Raw genomic sequence first — 14,841 nt, forward strand, 5'->3', positions numbered from 1 at the left:
GAGCTGAGGCAGCCTTCCCAGCCCAGTTTCCAGTCTCCTCTCTCTGCTTTGGGCAGGTTCTCAGCCTGAGCCCCAGCCATGAGCTCAGCCTGAAGGGCAGAGGAGGCAGCTGCAAGGTGGAGGTGACCTTCTCCCCGAAGCGCCGCATCAGGCCCTTCACTGAAGAGGTGCTGCTGGAGGGCAGGGGCCTGCTGTGCCCCCTCTTCGTGCTGCAGGGCTCCTGCCAGGGCATCCAGGTCAGCTTGGATCAGGAGCAGCTGAGCTTTGGGGCGGTGGTGCAGAGGAGCTGCAGATCCCAGCGCCTGGCCATGAGGAACACAGGCGACCTGGCGGCCAGGTGAGGCAGAGCTGGCATCTCTGCCAGGGCCCAGGGGCATGGCTCAGGGCTGCCTGCAGCTGCAGCTTGCCCACTGGAGCTGCCAACCCCACGGGGGAGCCAAGAATGTGCAGTCAGGCCCTGGAGGTTAGGAAGGCAGCTGTGTGCAGCTGGGTCCTGCCCAGCATTGAGCCTGCTCGCCAGGCAGCTCGGGTGTGTGCCTGGGATTCATGGCATGGGTTGGGTTGGAAGGGACCTCACAGATCAGCCAGTGCCAACCTCCCTGCCACCACAGGGTGCTCAAGGACTCATCCAGCCTGGTCCTGAACACCTCCAGGGAGGTTGTGGGGCACAGAAGCACAGAATGGGATCAAAGATCACATCAAAGATCACAGCAAAGATCCCATTCTGTGCTGCTGTGCTCCACAACCTGCCTGGGCAGCCTGTGCCAGGCTCTGCCCACCCTCACTGCCAACTATTTCTTCCTCCTCTCCCCTCTCCCAGCTCAGAGCCATTCTCCCTCCTCCTGGCACTGCCAGCCCTTGCCCAAAGCCCCTCCCCAGCTCCCCTGCAGCCCCTTCAGGCACTGCAAGGCTGCTCTCAGCTCTCCCTGCAGCCTTCTCCTCCCCAGGCTGCACAGCCCCAACTCTGCCAGCCTGTGCCCACAGCAGAGCTTCTCCAGCAGCCTCTCAGCCTCTCGGTGGCCTCCTCTGGCCCCTGCCCAGCAGCTCCAGGCCCTTCCTGTGCTGGGTTGCCAGAGCTGGAGGCAGTGCTGCAGGGGAGGGCTGAGCAGAGCAGATTGGAGGGGCAGAATCCCCTCCCTGTGCTGCTGCTCTGCCTGCTCTGGCTGCAGCCAGCACACAGCTGGCTCTGGGCTGCAGCCACCAGTGCTGCCTGCTGGGCACTTGGGCACCCCCTGACCCCCCCAAGGCCTTCTGCTGCAGGCTGCCTCTGCAGCCAGCTGCTCAGCCAGCCTGGCTCTGTGCTGGGCACTGCCCTGCTCCAGCTGCTCAGCCAGCCTGGCTCTGTGCTGGGCACTGCCCTGCCCCAGCTGCTCCCCAGCCTGGCTCTGTGCTGGGCACTGCCCCTGCCCCAGCTGCAGGACCTTGCCCTTGGCCTTGCTCAACTCCCTGAGCTTGGCTTGGGCTCATCTCTGCAGCTTGCCCAGGCCCCTCTGGCTGCATCCTTCCTTCCACCGTGTCAGCTGGACCAGAAGCCTGGTGCCAGGCACAGACTGTGTGGGTGCCCCCATCTCAGTGTCCATGCCAGCAGGCAAGCTCTCAGCCAGCACTGGGTGGTTAGCATCAGGTGGAGCAAGGCAGGGGAGGCCCAGAAGCAGCATGGCTGTGCTGGCAGCCTCCCAGCCCAGCTGCTGACCCCTCTGCCCTTCTGCTTGCCTTGCCAAAGCTTTCAGTGGGACACCAAGAGCTGCCAGCCAGAGTTCTCCATCAGCCCCAGCCAGGGTTACATCCAGCCAGGAATGGAAGTGCCTTTGGTTGTGACCTTCAGGCCCTCCAAGCTGAGCCCCCCAGAGCAGTGCCAGGAGCTGCAGTGCCTCATCCCGGGCACGGAGCCGCTGCGCCTGGTGCTGGCAGGCTGCTGCCTGCCCTGCCCTGTGGCCAGAGAGGTGAGCAGAGAGGGGCAGGATGGCTGCCCCCCCCGTGCCCTGCCACGGGCACCACACCTCTGCCAGCACAGCAGCTGTGCCTGGCAGGGCCCTGAGGAAAGTGCTGGGCAGGGTTGCCAAGGCTCCTCTGCTGCAGGTGCTGCTCCCCAGCCAGCCCTCGGCTCTGCTGCCTCTGCACTGCAGCACCTGTGCCACGGGGCACCTGCAGGGCTCTGCTGAGCCCTCCCCACGCAGCCACCCAGCTCTGCCCACACTGCTGCACCCACACTGTGCCCTCCCTCCCTGCCGGGCTGGCCTGCGTGCCAGGGAGGCTCCAGGAGTGGCCTGCAGCTCCAGCCAGCTGCTGGGGCACTGGGATGCAGCCACTGGGGTGCCATAGCCTCATGGGCATGGCAGGAGGGTGCAGGTGGGAGGTGTTGGCTTTTGCCCCCAAAAGAGCGTTTTGCCTTCCTCCCCCTTGCCCCTTCTGCCCTCCTCCCCTTTGCCCCTTTTGCCCTCCTTCCCCTTGCCCCTTTTGCCCTCCTTCCCCTTGCCCCTTCTGCCCTCCTTTCCCCTGCCCCTTCTGCCCTCCTTCCCTTGCCCCTTTTGCCTTCCTTCCCCTTTGCCCCTTTTGCCCTCCTTCCCTTGCCCCTTCTGCCCTCCTTCCCCTTGCCCCTTTTGCCCTCCTTCCCTTGCCCCTTCTGCCCTCCTTCCCCTTGCCCCTTCTGCCCTCCTTCCCCTGCCCCTTTTGCCCTCCCTTTCCCTTGCCCCTTCTGCCCTCCTTCCCCTTGCCCCTTTGCCCTCCTTCCCTTGCCCCTTTTACCCTCCTGTCCCTTGCCCCTTTGCCCTCCTTCCCTTGCCCCTTTTACCCTCCTGTCCCTTGCCCCTTTGCCCTCCTTCCCTTGCCCCTTTTGCCCTCCTGTCCCTTGCCCCTTTGCCCTCCTTCCCCTGCCCCTCTTGCCTCCAGGGCAGGTGATGATGCTGGGAGCCCTCTCGTTGGGCAGGTGGTGAAGGAGCTCACCACAGCCACAGCAGTGCTGCCCCTCTCACTTCTGAGCTTCCCCTCCCCCAGAATAGAGCCTGGAGATGCTCTTCAGCCTCTCTCTGGCTGGGCTGTGTGTGCAGGGCTGCTTCTTGCACAGGAGTTTCCTGCCAGGCCTCTCCCGGGGGCACCAAGCAGCTGCTGTGCCCCCCATGGTGTGGAGCCAGGCAGGGCAGAGTGGGAAGGGCTCTGGGTGGCACCGAGCAGCTGCTGTGCCCCCTTGGTGTGGAGCCAGGCAGGGCAGAGTGGGAAGGGCTCTGGGTGGCACCGAGCATCTGCTGTGCCCCTTGGTGTGGAGCCAGGCAGGGCAGAGTGGGAAGGGCTCTGGGTGGCACCGAGCAGCTGCTGTGCCCCATGGTGTGGAGCCAGGCAGGGCAGAGTGGGAAGGGCTCTGGGTGGCACCGAGCATCTGCTGTGCCCCTTGGTGTGGAGCCAGGCAGGGCAGAGTGGGAAGGGCTCTGGGTGGCACCGAGCAGCTGCTGTGCCCCCTTGGTGTGGAGCCAGGCAGGGCAGAGTGGGAAGGGCTCTGGGTGGCACCGAGCAGCTGCTGTGCCCCCTTGGTGTGGAGCCAGGCAGGGCAGAGTGGGAAGGGCTCTGGGTGGCACCGAGCAGCTGCTATGCCCCTTGGTGTGGAGCCAGGCAGGGCAGAGTGGGAAGGGCTCTGGGTGGCACCGAGCAGCTGCTGTGCCCCTTGGTGCGGAGCCAGGCAGGGCAGAGTGAGAAGGGCTCTGGGTGGCACCGAGCAGCTGCTGTGCCCCTTGGTGTGGAGCCAGGCAGGGCAGAGTGGGAAGGGCCCTAGGTGGCACTGAGCAGCTGCTGTGCCCCCCATGGTGTGGAGCCAGGCAGGGCAGAGTGGGAAGGGCTCTGGGTGGCACCGAGCAGCTGCTGTGCCCCTTGGTGTGGAGCCAGGCAGGGCAGAGTGAGAAGGGCTCTGGGTGGCACCGAGCAGCTGCTGTGCCCCCCATGGTGTGGAGCCAGGCAGGGCAGAGTGGGAAGGGCTCTGGGTGGCACCGAGCAGCTGCTGTGCCCTGTGCTGCAGGTGCTGAGCTTCTCGTGCCCGGTGCGTGAGGAGCAGACCCAGAGCATCCTCGTGTCCAACCCCACGGACCAGGCCTGCACCCTGCAGCCTCTCATCGAGGGGGAGCACTGGAGGGGACCCCAATGCTTGCAGCTGGAGGCCAAGCAGCAGCAGAAGCCTTACCCGGTCACCTACTGCCCCCTCACCATGAGTGCCGGCAGGCAGCATCAGGTGGGTGAGCTGTGCCAGCCCTCAGCCTGCTTTGGGCGTCAGCTTGGCCTCCTTTGGAGGTGCTGCCCAAGCTGGTCCTGCCCTGGGACCTGTGCTGGCAGCTGATGCCTCGGTAGCTAGAAGCCAGGTGCCAGATGGGCAGGGCAGTGCCCACTGACCGTGCCCCGCTCCGGGGTTGGCTCTCTGAAGCTTTGCTCCCTGCAGCCCCCAGGCACCCCCATGTCGAGCTTGGTGACCTGCACAGCACCCCCCAGGAGAGATGAGGGCAGGCAGGTGAGGGGGGGCAGCCCCTCTGCTGTCATGGCAGTTGCCCAGGGCCAGGCACTCCAGCTGAAGGGCTCTGGGATACAGGAGCTGCTCAGCCCCTTGCTGCCCTCCTGCCCAGCCCCTTGCTGCCCTCCTGCTCAGCTCCTTGCTGCCCTCCTGCCCAGCTCCTTGCTGCCCTCCTGCTCAGCCCCTTGCCTCCCTCCTGCTCAGCCCCTTGCTGCCCTCCTGCTCAGCCCCTTGCTGCCCTCCTGCTCAGCCCCTTGCTGCCCTCCTGCCCAGCCCCTTGCTGCCCTCCTGCTCAGCCCCTTGCTGCCCTCCTGCTCAGCCCCTTGCTGCCCTCCTGCTCAGCTCCTTGCTGCCCTCCTGCTCAGCCCCTTGCTGCCCTCCTGCTCAGCCCCCTTGCTGCCCTCCTGCTCAGCCCCTTGCTGCCCTCCTGCTCAGCTCCTTGCTGCCCTCCTGCTCAGCCCCTTGCTGCCCTCCTGCTCAGCCCCTTGCTGCCCTCCTGCTCAGCTCCTTGCTGCCCTCCTGCTCAGCCCCTTGCTGCCCTCCTGCTCAGCCCCTTGCTGCCCTCCTGCCCAGCCCCTTGCTGCCCTCCTGCTCAGCTCCTTGCTGCCCTCCTGCTCAGCTCCTTGCTCCCCTCCTGCTCAGCCCCTTGCTGCCCTCCTGCTCAGCCCCTTGCTGCCCTCCTGCTCAGCCCCTTGCTGCTCTCCTGCTCAGCCCCTTGCTGCCCTCCTGCTCAGCTCCTTGCTCCCCTCACTCAGCCCCTTGCTGCCCTCCTGCTCAGCTCCTTGCTCCCCTCACTCAGCCCCTTGCTGCCCTCCTGCTCAGCCCCTTGCTGCCCTCCTGCTCAGCCCCTTGCTCCCCTCACTCAGCCCCTTGCTCCCCTCCTGCTCAGCTCCTTGCTCCCCTCACTCAGCCCCTTGCTCCCCTCCTGCTCAGCTCCTTGCTCCCCTCACTCAGCCCCTTGCTGCCCTCCTGCTCAGCCCCTTGCTGCCCTCCTGCTCAGCTCCTTGCTGCCCTCCTGCTCAGCTCCTTGCTGCCCTCCTGCTCAGCCCCTTGCTGCCCTCCTGCTCAGCTCCTTGCTGCCCTCCTGCTCAGCCCCTTGCTGCCCTCCTGCTCAGCCCCTTGCTGCCCTCCTGCTCAGCTCCTTGCTGCCCTCCTGCTCAGCCCCTTGCTGCCCTCCTGCTCAGCCCCTTGCTGCCCTCCTGCCCAGCCCCTTGCTGCCCTCCTGCTCAGCTCCTTGCTGCCCTCCTGCTCAGCTCCTTGCTCCCCTCCTGCTCAGCCCCTTGCTGCCCTCCTGCTCAGCCCCTTGCTGCCCTCCTGCTCAGCCCCTTGCTGCTCTCCTGCTCAGCCCCTTGCTCCCCTCCTGCTCAGCTCCGTGCGCCCCTCACTCAGCCCCTTGCTGCCCTCCTGCTCAGCTCCTTGCTCCCCTCACTCAGCCCCTTGCTGCCCTCCTGCTCAGCCCCTTGCTGCCCTCCTGCTCAGCCCCTTGCTCCCCTCACTCAGCCCCTTGCTGCCCTCCTGCTCAGCTCCTTGCTCCCCTCACTCAGCCCCTTGCTCCCCTCCTGCTCAGCTCCTTGCTCCCCTCACTCAGCCCCTTGCTGCCCTCCTGCTCAGCTCCTTGCTCCCCTCCTGCTCAGCTCCTTGCTGCCCTCCTGCTCAGCTCCTTGCTGCCCTCCTGCTCAGCCCCTTGCTGCCCTCCTGCTCAGCTCCTTGCTGCCCTCCTGCTCAGCTCCTTGCTGCCCTCCTGCTCAGCCCCTTGCTGCCCTCCTGCTCAGCTCCTTGCTGCCCTCCTGCTCAGCCCCTTGCTGCCCTCCTGCTCAGCCCCTTGCTGCCCTCCTGCCCAGCCCCTTGCTGCCCTCCTGCTCAGCTCCTTGCTGCCCTCCTGCCCAGCCCCTTGCTGCCCTCCTGCTCAGCCCCTTGCTGCCCTCCTGCTCAGCCCCTTGCTGCCCTCCTGCCCAGCCCCTTGCTGCTCTCCTGCTCAGCCCCTTGCTGCCCTCCTGCTCAGCTCCTTGCTCCCCTCACTCAGCCCCTTGCTGCCCTCCTGCTCAGCTCCTTGCTCCCCTCACTCAGCCCCTTGCTGCCCTCCTGCTCAGCCCCTTGCTGCCCTCCTGCTCAGCCCCTTGCTCCCCTCACTCAGCCCCTTGCTCCCCTCCTGCTCAGCTCCTTGCTCCCCTCACTCAGCCCCTTGCTCCCCTCCTGCTCAGCTCCTTGCTCCCCTCACTCAGCCCCTTGCTGCCCTCCTGCTCAGCCCCTTGCTGCCCTCCTGCTCAGCTCCTTGCTGCCCTCCTGCTCAGCTCCTTGCTGCCCTCCTGCTCAGCCCCTTGCTGCCCTCCTGCTCAGCTCCATGCTCCCCTCTCACTCAGCTCCATGCTCCCCTCACTCAGCTCCATGCTCCCCTCACTCAGCTCCATGCTCCCCTCCTGCTCAGCTCCTTCCTCAGCAAGCCAACGTGGAGGCCCCAGGGTTGCTGGCTGGTGGGTCCCTGCTGGGAGCTTAGCACCACACAGTTGTTTAGGTTGGAAGAGGCCTCTCAGCTCATGGAGCCCAACTCTTCACCCAGCACTGCCCTGGGCACCACCAACCCATGGCCCTCAGCACCACAGCTCCAGGGCTTTGGAACCCCCTCAGGGATGGGCACTGCAGCCCTGCCCTGGGCAGCCTGAGCCAGACCTTGGTAACCCTTTTGAGGGAAGAAATTGTTCCTCATGGCCAAGCTAAGCCTGCCCTGGTGCAGCTGGAGGCCATTTCCCCTTGTCCTGTCACTTGTTCCTTGGCAGCAGAGGCTGATCCTCTACCTTCCTCTGCTCTCCTCTACTCCAGTGAGGCCACATCAGGAGTCCTGAGTCCAGATCTGGGTTTCTGCCCACTTGCAGAGAGACAGAGAAGTGCTGGGGAGAGGCCAGGGCAGGCTGCAGAGCTGCTGAGGGGCCTGGAGCAGCTCTGGGAGCAGCAGAGGCTGAGAGCCCTGGGGCTGAGAGCCTGCAGCAGAGCAGCCCCAGAGGGCAGCTGAGCAGTGCCCAGCAAGGGCTGAAGGAGCTGTGGGGGGCAAGAGCCTGGGGCCAGACTCTGCTCAGTGGTGCCAAGGGGCAGAGGGCACAAAGTGGCACCAGGAGGCTCCATGTGAGCAGCAGGAGGAGAAAGCTGTTTGGTGTGAGGCTGCTGGAGCCTGGAGCAGGCTGCCCAGAGAGGCTGTGGAGTCTCTGCAGAGCTCCCAACCCCCCCTGGGCACTGTGATCCCCTTCTGGGGCAGCACCCAGCCCCCAGCTGCCACTGGGGGAGAAAGAAGGCAGAGGGCTGGGGTGGGCTGAGGGCAGTTTGGGTCGGGGCAGCAGAGGCAGTGCAGTGCCAGCAGTAACAGAGTGCCCAGCAGCTGCTGCTCATGCCAGAGCCTGCCCCAGCAGGGCAGCAGCGGCGGCAGGAGGGTGGGCACTGCCCCGGGCAGAGCAGGGCGCCTGAGGCGGCCGTGCTGAGCAGCCAGGGAGTGGTGCAGGCAGAGCAGAGCTGGCTGACGCTGCCCTCCTGCCTGCCAGGGCTCCGTCTTCTTGCCGCTGCCGGGCGGGGCAGGGCTGTGCTGCCTGCTGCAGGGGGCCGCGGAGCCGCCGCGGTGCTCGGGCAGCATCCTGCGCCGGGTGCGCTGCGGGACCCCCCACACCGAGCTGCTCCCCGTCTCCAACTGGCTCCGCAGCCCGCAGAGGTGAGCCGGGGCCCAGCAGCAGGAGAGGTCTCCTCCCTGCCTGGCAGCTCCTGCCCGGCAGCTGCCTGGGATGGCACTGCCCACCCCAGGGGGGTGCTCGCCAGGGTGGCTGAGAGCTTTGCTGCCTCTGCCTGGGGGTGAGAGGCGCTCAGCCATGCCATGGCTGTCCTACCTGTGCCCCTCCCTGCCATCCCTCTCACCCTGCCAGGTTCCAGGTGCTGCTGAGGGTCCTGAAACCAGAGAGCCTGGAGAGCAGCTCCCTGCTGCAGGGCGCGGGGCACATCGAGGTGCCAGGCTCTGCCACGAAGGACTACAGCCTCACCTTCCTCTCCTACAGAGAAGGAGTCTTCAGCACCATGGTGAGCTGGGGCCAGGGCCGGGGAGACCCCTCGGGGGTCGCTGAGAACCTCTAAGATGCTCCCTGATGCCCCTCACCCCGGGTGGGATGCTAGGACACATCCTGCTGGGTGCTGATCCTCCTCTCACACACATCCTGCTGGGTGCTGATCCTCCTCACACACATCCTGCTGGGTGCTGATCCTCTCACACACATCCTGCTGGGTGCTGATCCTCTCACACACATCCTGCTGGGTGCTGATCCTCCTCTCACACACACATCCTGCTGGGTGCTGATCCTCCTCTCACACACACATCCTGCTGGGTGCTGATCCTCCTCTCACACACATCCTGCTGGGTGCTGATCCTCCTCTCACACACATCCTGCTGGGTGCTGATCCTCCTCTCACACACATCCTGCTGGGTGCTGATCCTCCTCTCACACATCCTGCTGGGTGCTGATCCTCCTCTCACACACATCCTGCTGGGTGCTGATCCTCCTCTCACACACATCCTGCTGGGTGCTGATCCTCCTCTCACACACATCCTGCTGGGTGCTGATCCTCTCACACACATCCTGCTGGGTGCTGATCCTCCTCTCACACATCCTGCTGGGTGCTGATCCTCCTCTCACACACATCCTGCTGGGTGCTGATCCTCTCACACACATCCTGCTGGGTGCTGATCCTCCTCACACACATCCTCCTGGGTGCTGATCCTCACACACACATCCTGCTGGGTGCTGATCCTCTCACACACATCCTGCTGGGTGCTGATCCTCCTCTCACACACATCCTGCTGGGTGCTGATCCTCCTCTCACACATCCTGCTGGGTGCTGATCCTCCTCTCACACATCCTGCTGGGTGCTGATCCTCCTCTCACACACATCCTGCTGGGTGCTGATCCTCCTCTCACACACATCCTGCTGGGTGCTGATCCTCTCACACACATCCTGCTGGGTGCTGATCCTCCTCTCACACACATCCTGCTGGGTGCTGATCCTCTCACACACATCCTGCTGGGTGCTGATCCTCCTCACACACATCCTGCTGGGTGCTGATCCTCCTCTCACACATCCTGCTGGGTGCTGATCCTCCTCTCACACACATCCTGCTGGGTGCTGATCCTCTCACACACATCCTGCTGGGTGCTGATCCTCCTCTCACACACATCCTGCTGGGTGCTGATCCTCTCACACACATCCTGCTGGGTGCTGATCCTCCTCTCACACATCCTGCTGGGTGCTGATCCTCCTCTCACACACATCCTGCTGGGTGCTGATCCTCCTCTCACACACATCCTGCTGGGTGCTGATCCTCTCACACACATCCTGCTGGGTGCTGATCCTCCTCTCACACATCCTGCTGGGTGCTGATCCTCCTCTCACACACATCCTGCTGGGTGCTGATCCTCTCACACACATCCTGCTGGGTGCTGATCCTCCTCACACACATCCTCCTGGGTGCTGATCCTCACACACACATCCTGCTGGGTGCTGATCCTCTCACACACATCCTGCTGGGTGCTGATCCTCCTCTCACACACATCCTGCTGGGTGCTGATCCTCCTCTCACACATCCGGCTGGGTGCTGATCCTCCTCTCACACATCCTGCTGGGTGCTGATCCTCCTCTCACACACATCCTGCTGGGTGCTGATCCTCCTCTCACACATCCTGCTGGGTGCTGATCCTCTCACACACACATCCTGCTGGGTGCTGATCCTCTCACACACATCCTGCTGGGTGCTGATCCTCCTCTCACACATCCTGCTGGGTGCTGATCCTCTCACACACATCCTGCTGGGTGCTGATCCTCCTCTCACACATCCTGCTGGGTGCTGATCCTCTCACACACATCCTGCTGGGTGCTGATCCTCCTCTCACACATCCTGCTGGGTGCTGATCCTCCTCTCACACACATCCTGCTGGGTGCTGATCCTCTCACACACATCCTGCTGGGTGCTGATCCTCTCACACACACATCCTGCTGGGTGCTGATCCTCCTCACACACATCCTGCTGGGTGCTGATCCTCTCACACACATCCTGATGGGTGCTGAGTGCCTGGCACAGGTTGAGGGTGGGCAGAGCCTGGCACAGGTTTGCTCAGGGAGGTTGTGGAGCACAGAAGCACCGAATGGGATCAAAGATCCCATTCGGTGCTTCTGTGCTCCACAACCTCCCTGGAGGTGCCCAGTGCCAACCTGGGTGAGGCTTTCAGCACCCCTGAGCTGTTAGGAGGTGCCCAGGTGCCCCCTGCCCCTTGGCACTGCTTGAGCTTTCGGGTCCCCTTCTCACCCATACCCATTGCGCCCAGGGCACTGCTGGGGCACTGCTCTGGCACCTGAGCTGTGCCCAGCACTGCTCTTTTCCCTTGCAGAAGAGCTGGGGAGGGACTTTGAGCAAGGGTTGGCAGTGCCAGGGGGAGGGTGAATGGCTTTGAGCTGGGAGAAGGGGGAGGAATAGTTGGCAGGGAAGGGTGGGCAGAGCCTGGCACAGGTTGCCCAGGGAGCTTGTGGTGCTCAGAGCTTGGATCCCATTCTGTGCTTCACAACCTCCCTGGAGAGCTCAGGAGGGACTTTGGGCAAGGGTTGGCAGTGCCAAGGGGAGGGAGAATGGCTTTGAGCTGGGAGAAGAGGAAGGGCAGTGAGGGTGGGCAGAGCCTGGCACAGGTTGCCCAGGGAGATGCTCAGTGCCAGGCTGGATGAAGGCTCAGGCAGCCTGTGCCTGTAGGAAGTGTCCCAGGTTGGCACTGGCTGAGCTTTGGGGTCCCTTTCCTACCCAAGCCATTCTGTGCCTGTCTGGGCAGCAGGTAGGGCACTGCTGGGGCACTGCCCTGGCACTGTGCCCAGCTCTGCTCTCTGCCCCCTGCAGGTGACCTTCCTGAACGAGGTGACCCAGGAGTACCTGTTCCACAGGGTCACCTTCCAGGCCACCCCTGCAGGACCCATCCGCACCCTGGAGCTGAGCGCTGCTGTTGGGCACAGGGTGGCAGCCACGCTCCAGGTGCCCAACCCTCTGCCTGCCCCTGTCACCTTTGCCATCCGCTGCAAGGTGCCCGGGCTCAGAGTGCCACCGCGCTTCACCGTCCCGGCGCTGGCAGAGGTAGGAGCAGAGCAGTGCCAGCTCAGGGCCAGCTCAGTGCCAGCTGAGTGCCACTCTCCCTGCAGGCTGGTTGGGTGCTCTGGAAGGTGTCAGGAGCTGGCTGGGGGGTGGCAGCAGAAGGGGCAGGGGGGGTGAACGTGCCCAGTGGGCATCACCGTCAGCTGGGAGGCTGGCAGCGAGCTGGGAGGTGACCAACAGGGGCAGGGAGGTGACAGCAGGGGTAAGGAGGTGGCAGCAGCGGCAGGGAGGTGGCAGCAGGAGCAGGGAGGTGACAGCAGCGGCAGGGGGGTGACAGCAGGGGCAGGGAGGTGACAGCAGCGGCAGGGGGGTGACAGCAGGGGCAGGGAGGTGGCAGCAGGAGCAGGGAGGTGACAGCAGCGGCAGGGGGGTGACAGCAGGGGCAGGGAGGTGGCAGCAGGGGCAGGGAGGTGACAGCAGGGGCAGGGAGGTGACAGCAGGGGCAAGGAGGTGGCAACAGGGGCAGGGAGGTGGCAGCAGGGGCAGGGAGGTGACAGCAGCGGCAGGGAGATAACAGCAGGAGCAGGGAGGTGACAGCAGGGGCAGGGAGGTGACAGCTGGGGTAAGGAGGTGACAGCAGGGGTAAGGAGGTGACAGCAGGGGTAAGGAGGTGACAGCAGCGGCAGGGAGGTGACAGCAGCGGCAGGGAGGTGACATAGGGGTAAGGGGGTGACAGCAGGGGTAAGGGGGTGACAGCAGCGGCAGGGAGGTGACAGCAGGGGTAAGGAGGTGACAGCAGCGGCAGGGAGGTGACAGCAGGGGTAAGGGGGTGACAGCAGGGGTAAGGAGGTGACAGCAGGGGTAAGGAGGTGACAGCAGCGGCAGGGAGGTGACAGCAGGGGTAAGGAGGTGACAGCAGGGGTAAGGGGGTGACAGCAGGGGTAAGGAGGTGACAGCAGGGGTAAGGAGGTGACAGCAGCGGCAGGGAGGTGACAGCAGGGGTAAGGAGGTGACAGCAGGGGTAAGGGGGTGACAGCAGCGGCAGGGAGGTGACAGCAGGGGTAAGGAGGTGACAGCAGGGGTAAGGGGGTGACAGCAGGGGTAAGGAGGTGACAGCAGCGGCAGGGAGGTGACATAGGGGTAAGGGGGTGACAGCAGGGGTAAGGGGGTGACAGCAGCGGCAGGGAGGTGACAGCAGGGGTAAGGAGGTGACAGCAGGGGTAAGGGGGTGACAGCAGGGGTAAGGGGGTGACAGCAGGGGTAAGGGGGTGACAGCAGCGGCAGGGAGGTGACAGCAGGAGCAGGCAGGTGCCAATGCCCCCGTACCCAGTGCTGGTGGGGGCAGAGCCCGGGCACTGTGCCCAGGTCGGTGGGCACCGAGCGGCGGGGCCGGTGCGGAGCAGGGCAGCGAGGCTGGGACAGCTCCGGCACGCAGGAGCCGCGGCTGGGGGGGGCTGGTCTGGAGCAGAGGAGGCTGAGCGGGCACCTCACTGCCCTCTCCCTGCCAGGAGGCTGCAGGCAGGCCGGAGCTGGGCTCTGCTGCCCGTCCCTAACGCTGGCACAATCGGCCCGAAGCTGCAAGGGGAGGCTGGGGCTGGCCGTGGGGAGGAAGCTCTGTGCCAAGCTGCTGCTCTGGCACAGCCTGCCCAGGGAGTGCCCACCCCTGGGGGGGTTTCACGGCAGAGAGGCTGTGGTGAGGGAGGACGCTGGGATGAAGGCTGTGCTGGGGGCTCCTCTCCACCCGCTGAGATGTGGCTCTGAGGCGTTCGGCTGGGCAGGGGCCTGCGGTGCCAGCCTGAGGCTTGGACTCGAGCAGCTCCAAGGGCTTTGCCCACCCAGGTGCCTCTCTGGTGCTCCTCCTCTCCCTCAGCTGGGACTTTTCTTTCCCTTCCTTCCAGGCTGACCTGGTCGTGGAGTACCAACCTCTGACGGTGGGGGAGGGCAGTGGGCACCTGCTGCTGCAGAGCTCTGAGCTGGGCACCCTCTGCTACAGCCTGCTGCTGAGAGCCAGCACGGGCAGCCCGGAGCAGCCTCTCTGCTTCTGCACCACGCTGGGCTCCAGGCAGAGCCTCACCACCACCATCAGGACGTGTGCCCAGCAGAGGACTGAGTACCTGCTGCAGGTGAGCCCAGCCTGCCCCTCCTGAGGGCACCCAGCTCGCCTGGCCACCTCCAGCCCTCTGCCCTCTAAGCCCGGCCTGGCACAGCCAAGGTGCCCCTGTGAGCTCAGGGGTGTGCCAGCAAGGCTGGGCTGGTCCCCAGCTGTGTCCCTGCTGCCCTGGTTGGGGCTGCTTGGGCAGGTGGCACAGTGCCTGAACTCTGCTGGAGCTGGGCTCTGAGGGGGCTCCTGGGGCTGGTCTGTGCGTGCTGGGCACAGCCCCTGTGGTGGGCACTCAGCAGGGCAGGGGCAGGGCAGGGCAGGGACCTTGGCCAGTGTCTCCCTGAGGCGCTGGCTCTGCCTCCACAGCCTCTTCTCTCTCCTCTGCAGACCAACTCTGCTGCCTTCCAGACAGAGAAGTCCATCACTGTGACCCCTGCCAGCCCGGGGGGCACGGAGCTGAGCCTGGAGGTGACCTATGAGCCCTGCCAGCTGGGTGAAACCCATGCCATCCTGCAGCTGTCCTCTGCCCTTGGCACCGAGCACAGCATCCCTCTCCGCGGCATCGCTCTCCCGCCCGAGCCACAGGGCCCCTTCTCCATCAGGGCTGGCAGCAGCCTCCCCATCCCCTTCCAGAACGTGTTCCTGCAGCCCATGGCCTTCCAGTGCCAGGTGGAGCACCCAGCCTTCAGTGCCAGGGCCCCCCAGAGCCTGCGTGCCAAGGCCACCACCCTCATCCACGTCTCCTTCCAAGGTGACCTCCCTGTCTCCAGCAAGATGGTGGTGACCTGCCCGGGGGGGCCCAGTGTCTCCTGGGTCTACTACCTCCAGGGCCTCCCCTCCAACAAGTGACCCCCTGGGGGCCCCTCGGGGCATGGCTTGGGCACCTGAGGGGCATTAGCTCTGCGGTGGCTGCGCAGAGTAGGCAGGAGGAGTCCTCCCTGAGCTCCTCTCCAGAGGCTTTCCCTTCTCCATCTGCCCTTAGCTGTGGCTAAAGGCAGTCCTCAAGGCTGGCCCCACTCTGCCCTTGCCAGGGAGTGAGTGCCCTCTTCCAGGGCCCTGGCAGAGGGTGGCTTTGGTGGCACCACTCCTTGGGCTGAAGAATCAGGAGGAAGTCGAAGAGCAGCTGGTGGCAGTGAGTCTTTATTATAAATACTAGCTGCACTG

The 14,841-nt window shown here is 65.0% G+C and overlaps 1 protein-coding gene across 1 annotated transcript in view; it reads left to right on the plus strand.

Annotated features, from left to right (window-relative positions):
- The window catches only part of HYDIN (HYDIN axonemal central pair apparatus protein), a 197,935-nt gene extending 183,139 nt beyond the window's left edge, over positions 1–14,796 (plus strand). The window contains 8 exon segments of the mRNA XM_064159820.1: positions 57–337; positions 1,724–1,943; positions 4,004–4,213; positions 8,014–8,177; positions 8,386–8,536; positions 11,388–11,618; positions 13,475–13,699; positions 14,065–14,796. Coding sequence (XP_064015890.1) covers positions 57–337; positions 1,724–1,943; positions 4,004–4,213; positions 8,014–8,177; positions 8,386–8,536; positions 11,388–11,618; positions 13,475–13,699; positions 14,065–14,526 — 1,944 coding nt within the window. The 3' untranslated portion in view covers positions 14,527–14,796.
- The last annotated feature ends 45 nt before the right edge of the window (positions 14,797–14,841 follow it).

This window comes from Pogoniulus pusillus, chromosome 20 (assembly GCF_015220805.1).
Source record: "Pogoniulus pusillus isolate bPogPus1 chromosome 20, bPogPus1.pri, whole genome shotgun sequence".
Lineage (NCBI taxonomy): Eukaryota > Metazoa > Chordata > Aves > Piciformes > Lybiidae > Pogoniulus > Pogoniulus pusillus.